The following is a 6,651-nucleotide window of genomic DNA, read 5'->3' on the forward strand; positions in this document are numbered from 1 at the left end:
ATTACGCAAAAGCGATTTCAAAAAAAATGACAGGAAGCATAACAGCAAAATGCTTTTAGAAATGCAAAAAACATATTTAACAATTCCAAAGATGAAAATAGGTAATTTTTGTAGAAACACTAGGAATCATACTTAATGTCTTTCCTAGCATAATTATAAACATATCAACATGTAGGTTATCTGTTTGTATAGAAAACAATTAAACTTTGACTTTCATTAGTAGCATTTTTATTAAAAAAATAAGATTTAAATAAATTAATCAAGCATCATAACTGTGAAATAAGTACATGATGAGAAGGGTTAACATCTTTAAAAGAATTCAACTCATGATGTATTTGAAAGGAACAAAAGCTTTAGGAGAACATGGATAGGCAAAAGAGAAGTAGGGGGCCCTAGAAAAGAGAAGTTTTCCATTCATGGTTCATTTTATATAACCATTAATTTATGCAGGTGTGTTTGCAGGCAAGCAAAATGTATTTAATTAATCACTGAAATTTCTTTGAAACCCACTTCAAAACCTTTTCTCACTGCATGCGAGGGAAAGCTGGTGAGACCAGGGAGTTTTGAAGAATTCTAACAGCATTTGATCATTTCTTAAAGCAATGAATAAATGTGGACTAATATTCACAGTTCCAAATTAATTTTTTTTCCTTTAACTAAAGAACTTGGTGGCAAAACCTTGGGAAATTCTGAGCTTGGTCACTACCTCCTGTCCTGTCTGCCTGGAACAATCCACAGATGTTTGATCCCGTCTCAGTCCTCCACGAGCTTCAGAGAAGTTTAGCAGCCTAACTTAGTGGGGCCAGCTTTCCTCAGCCAGCTGCATCAGCATTTCCCGGCATATGTCATATTTCATCTTTCTTTTTCTTAAGGAAGCCATTGAGTTTCTCACTGAATTCCATGCAGACTTTAGGCCTTAAGTTTGCAATCATGCCGGAGTCTCTAAAGTCCGATGGCTCTAAAAGGCAGACGATTGTGCTAGTTTTAGCTCTTCCACAGAATTCTACCTTCCTTTCCTCCCTCTGGACACATGCATGCCTCTGTCTAGAAGGAAGGGATTGCTCTAGAAGGTTCATAAGGTAGTTGAACAGGAAATCCCCCCACACCGAGCTGAGAGCTACGAGTGAATGACTTAGATAACCAACAGTATGGATAGAGGGATGAATGGTGTAGAGTCCTGGCCCTGGCACTCCTAGTCCTGAGTTCCTCCTCCCTATCTGTCAGGACAGCGGACAACAGTGGGTCTGATGGTCCCCAAGCCAGTGGTTTGCAGTCCCAGCACTGAGCAGACGCAGACATTTCGGATATCATGATCCTTCAGGAGAAGGGTGGGTGAACGGTGATGTCCATCGTTGTTTATTCCTTCATTTCACTGAAAGAGCAGTAACTGGGTCCCAGGCCCCTCACGGTGCAGTCAGTGCTGTCGCTGTCACACTTGCCACAGTGACATTCAGTGGCTACTGGATACGTGTAGAGGGAGTCTGAGTGGCGGGCACAGCCAGGCAATCTTATGGTCTCGTACACCAGCTCCTTGAAGGTACATACTTTCTGAGTATTGGGTCTAGCTGGGTCCTTATAAATCAGATCCTGAGGAGTTCAGGAAAGGGAGAATGAGGATATATAATATACATAATTTGGAAGTTTCTATTCATTTTCATTAAAATGAGACGGTAATTTCATTCTGCATGCTGTCACATTTAACTATTAAAACCCACATAACCACACAGACCACCTATTCAGTGTGCTTCATTTTCCAATTCTTCTGGAACCATTTTCTAATTATTCCGGAAATCTTACTGAAAATGTAAGTCATTTCTTTCATGATTTTTATGCCCATATCAGAATATAAGTTATTTGTTAAAATGCCAAGGCACTTTGATTATCAATATAGGAAATGATGAAACGAGACTAACGACTTAGAATTTTTGTTGCCTTTTCATACTTAATTGAAAGATATATTAATGACAACTTAAATCTTGCAAATCTTACAGCTTAGCTTTCAGGAAAGTTATATATTGTTTTGCATTTATAAAAATAAAATAATGTGACATAAATATTAATGCTTATCATTGTACAATCAATGTATATAACATTAAATATTATTTGTTTCTGAACCTCTGTAACATGCTAATCATTCCATTGCTTGGCAGACAATTTTCCTCTTTTAAGTGACATTTACTTCGTAGTGGGATCACCCTCAAAGGACATATCATTTGCACATAAGAATTGTTTTCAAATCAATCCATTTTTCCTTCTAACACTTTCCAGTGGAGAGTCTATCTGGGCTGAGGGAAGAAACTGAAGCTGCCGCTCTTTTTATTCGGGTGCCATGATACCTAATTGACATCCCTAGAAATGAGCAATACATTGTACAAAAGTGGAGTTTGAATAAACTCTTTTATCATTATGTAAAGTGCATTTCATCAGAAAGTTCTACTGTTTATAAGGTGCTATTTGTGTCTTCATGTAACATAGATACATATTTGAAATTATTTCCATGTCAAAGTCAAGGCCGCTGTTATAAAAATTGCCAACATAGGAAATATTGGAGTTCTTTTATGATTAAATATATATAGTCTTATTTACATACAAAATGTGGCATAGAAATAATTTATATTTATACTAAGTATGTTACCAAACGTATTCAATTCTAAGATTTACTAAGTTGATCCAAATTAAATCCCAACCCCAAACTGGCATCCTAATTATTCACCTATTCACAACACAGCATTAATTGTGCTATTGCTTAAGAAATTAAAATATTGATAAAGTGGGAATTCATCAATCTTGGCTCATACAGCTTCCCAGTACCCTGCCTCCAGCAGAGCACAGGACCTACCCTGGTGTAGCAGTAACCAGCACACCAAGTGGTATTGATGCTTATGCAGAAACGGCACTCTTCCTTCTCTACTGAGATGGTGATGTTGGTCAATTCACAGCTATGGCAGCAGATTGCTCTCCAGCACCAGAATAAGATGCAAAGCTGGATCGACTTCATCATGGTCTGGGAAGTAAACAGCTATGTCCTGGTAGCAATAGAGAGATCAAGTAATTGAAATCACTGTGGAAACTGACCAGCTGAGAAGCAGTTAACCTACCCATCCTTCTCAAGCATTCTGCTAGAGCACTGAGTTTTTACTTTTTTCTTCATGAACCAATATTCCTCCTTATCTTTTGGGGGGTGAGGTGGGATGGGATTATGGTAATGTAGAAGTAGAGACATATAGATAAAAACTCCAACATGATGATTTAACCAAAGCTGTATTTACAGATGGAATTATTGCTATCTTAAAGTGATTACTCTAATTGTGATAATTGTGACCCTTATATTTGCCATTTCATTAACAGTTTCTTAAAGAATAATTTGTTCAAAAGTAAAAAAATACACTATGTAATTATGTCTTCATTTTTATCACAATTTAAACATCTGGTCTGTTTGTCTACATCTGTTGACAAAGAGTCTATGTCAGAAGCTAGGCAAACTGCTTTATAAGTTAGATTCTTCATATCTGTACATTGACCGTATTCAAGAAGTCAAGTTAACAAGAATAAGTTTCTATACAGCAGTGACAGAAAACTCTTACCCCTTCTTTAACTCCTAATGCTCTGCAATTTTCAAAGTGGCTGTCCTTGCTGCACCAAGTGCTGGGACTCACCTGTGCAGTCAGCTGTCTCTTCTGGGGAAAGCTGAACACCGCGTCAAGTCACACCTCAGCTTTTATACAAACTTAACACCCTGTGGATTTACTGGGTGTTAACATGACCAATACCAACATAGAGCCTGCTGAAAGGGAATCATTGTTTAGACAGACAGGGAGATCAAGCCTCGCCAAAGCAGTCTAAATGCCACAGAGCAGAAAAAGCTATCAGTGATGATGGTTTCTGCACAAACCGAATCTGATATGGCAGCACACCCACTCCTTCACCTTGTAAATTAAATGTGACTCTAGAGTCTAGACTGTTCTTTTTGATCTTTAACTTGGAGAACTCAGAATCCTTTCTGAACATTGCTTTGGCTCCATTGAGAAGGTAAACCAAAATATGTCTTAATTCACTGGTCCAAGAACAGACTGAACACTCCAAGTGTATGAACAAATAGGAAGTACTTCTGCATCTTGTTCCTATGGGCTGTGTCTTTCTTTATGACCACACTCAGCTCTCCTGATCTCACCCCCCTTTTTCTGATGCTTTGTGAAGAAGGGTCCAGTTGTTTGTAATTCCCTAAATATAATACTGATGGCTTCCGCCGGACCTCTGCATATGATGGCCTCTCTGTCACCAATGTCCTTGCTTCTTTCCTGTCTTTTCTTTTCCCCAAAGTTCTTGAAACTTTACCTCACAGAGGTGCTTCATCTCTAACTTAGGGCCAACAGTCAAGAGAGTTACAATCTCTCCTTTCTGATTGTAGTTATTTCTGATTGTAGTTATTCATATACCCATTTCTTATAGAACTCTATAGAGAACGAGGCTGTTTTACTCATTTATTAATTTGTAATATTCATTTATTAGTAATATGATTAGAAACAGGGATCAATAGTGTAAAAAGTTAGGGGAGTGTGTCAGAAATGTAACAGAAGTTAGAGTCCAATGTAAGTACTTCAATTTTTCACTCTGTGTGATGTGATCCACTGTAGGATTTTGAGTACAGAATTTTATAGTCTGCTTTAAAGGAATCCTTCTCATTTGTTGCTAGGGTAGAGAGACATAGGTAGAAGCATGGAGAGGACATTGCTAAGATGGTTTGCAGTAGCACAGGTGAGGCATGGTGTATGTTTGGGCCCACGTGGGAACAATGAACGTTATGACTCTGGATATATTTTGAAACTAGAAAGAACATTTCTGCCGGATTGATATTGAGTATGGAAGAAAGGTAAGGATGGCTCTAAAGATGGAATGGTTAAGGATGTACATTTTAGGAAAACCTAAGACATTCTGTATAGATATGTTGACCGTGATGTGTCTATAATACACTTACATAAACTGGTGAATCTAGATTTAGAGACATATCTTGACTGAAGAGAATAGAGAATGAGAATAGAATAGTTGAAGCTGGTTAAGCTCCAATACTACTATCTCAAGGATACAATGAATCTTCTTCCTCATTCTCTTTGCTTTTTTCTTCCTTTTTCCTTTCCCTTTCTTCTATCCAAGTGAAGTTGAGAAGTGTCATTGAGTAGTGTATGGATTGAGGAGAATGTGGTCTTCTAAAAGCCAGGTATGTGTTATCTCTTCTCAACCTTTTAAACAAATACTAGATTATAGCTTCCATCCATTCAACTTCTCTAGCTAAGGATTAGATCTCAAGGTATGTTAGACAACTCTGAGCCCTCCTTTTATGAAGCATTTGGCGGGGGAGATGAAGTGACATGTAGTGAACATAGATAACTTCTTTAAGAATTCTCTTATAAGTATTAGCAAGAAAACTATATAATTGAGCAATGCAGAAGTAGAGTAAAAATAGTTTTATTTTTATTTTTACGTTTAAGAGGAGGAAATAAATGAATGCTCGCGTGGAGATGGGATGTTTATATAGAGTGAAAACCCAGAGAGAATTTTGAGTGTCTCTAAAGACAAGAGTACAGATGGTTTTAGAGCATATATGGAGGTTCTAGTTTTAGGCAGGACCATGGAGAGCTCAATCCCCAATCAAACAGAAAGAGCTCAGTGGTTAATGAACAGGTGTCCTAGGTGGGCAGGTGTGATGAGAGGGCAGGTGTGGTAGGTGGGCAGGTGTGGTAGTTTGGCAGGTGTGGTAGGTGGACAGGTGTGGTAGGTGGGCAGATGTGGTTGGAGGGCGGGTGTGGTAGGTGGACAGGTGTGGTTGGAGGGCAGGTGTAGTAGATGGGCAGGTGCTGTAGAAGGATGGGGTGTCGAGAAGGCAGTTGTGGTAGAAGGGCAAGTGTGGTGGATGGGCAGATGTGGAGTGAGGACAGCTGTGGTGGGAGGGCAGGTGCTAATGGACAGGAGTCATAGTCATAGGGTAGAAGCTGGCCTCTAATTTCCTTTTCCCAGTAAAAACGGAACCACAAAACAACAACCACAACCATCATTTAGTAGTAAGGACCAGGAATTTGCTGAGAATTGTCGAGATCTTTCTAAAGGAGTCCTAAATTGGTATTGCTCTTGGTAATACCTTATATTTTGGAGTATACTTTTTACATGTACTTACTATACACTGACCAGGTGTATTTATATGGCCATATGTCAATTTCTGTATTTCAATAATTCATATACATATAGTTTTAGTAATTCCCGAAATTTATACTTAAAAATATTAGCAACTTCTTTACATTAGTGCCCACTACTCCTGGAACACATAAGTAAGCATATTAACTGCCTTCATACATAATCTCGACAGTAACTTTTTGAAGGAGTTATCCCTTTTGGAAGATGTGGAAAGTAAAACTGCAAGGCTACACACTACACCCTTGTTGAAGCAAAGCTAGTGTTTGCATTCAGGTCTCTTTGCCTCCACATCAACAGTGTGACACACTGAGTCATGTATATTTTGAGTGGTGTACAGATCTCACCACTGGCTTCTTTTTGGAGATGGGTCAAGACAGATACTTTCAAACAGAGGTGCCAACTTTAGGTGAAATATCAGCAAAGAGTTGTAAACCAAGTTCATTTATTTCAAATAAAAAAGTTAAG

General features: G+C 38.4%; 1 protein-coding gene across 1 annotated transcript; it reads right to left on the reverse strand.

Moving 5' to 3' along the window:
• Positions 1–211: 211 nt before the first annotated feature.
• Positions 212–3,693, reverse strand: Fshb (follicle stimulating hormone subunit beta). Its single transcript, XM_021194982.1, has 3 exons — positions 3,657–3,693; positions 2,840–3,026; positions 212–1,587 (listed from the first exon to the last, which is right to left on the reverse strand). Exons 2-3 carry the CDS (start codon positions 2,999–3,001, stop codon positions 1,357–1,359), a joined length of 393 nt encoding a protein of 130 aa, XP_021050641.1. The 5' UTR covers positions 3,002–3,026; positions 3,657–3,693; the 3' UTR covers positions 212–1,356.
• Positions 3,694–6,651: the final 2,958 nt, after the last annotated feature.

This window comes from Mus pahari, chromosome 3 (assembly GCF_900095145.1).
Source record: "Mus pahari chromosome 3, PAHARI_EIJ_v1.1, whole genome shotgun sequence".
NCBI classification, from domain to species: domain Eukaryota; kingdom Metazoa; phylum Chordata; class Mammalia; order Rodentia; family Muridae; genus Mus; species Mus pahari.

Coding starts and splice junctions, on each gene's coding strand:
- Fshb (XM_021194982.1), bottom strand. CDS start 3,001: ATGATGAAGTCGATCCAGCTTTGCATCTTATTCTGGTGCTGGAGAGCA. Junction 1,588..2,839: donor CTGGTTACTGCTACACCAGG/GTAGGTCCTGTG, acceptor TGAACTCCTCAG/GATCTGATTTATAAGGACCC.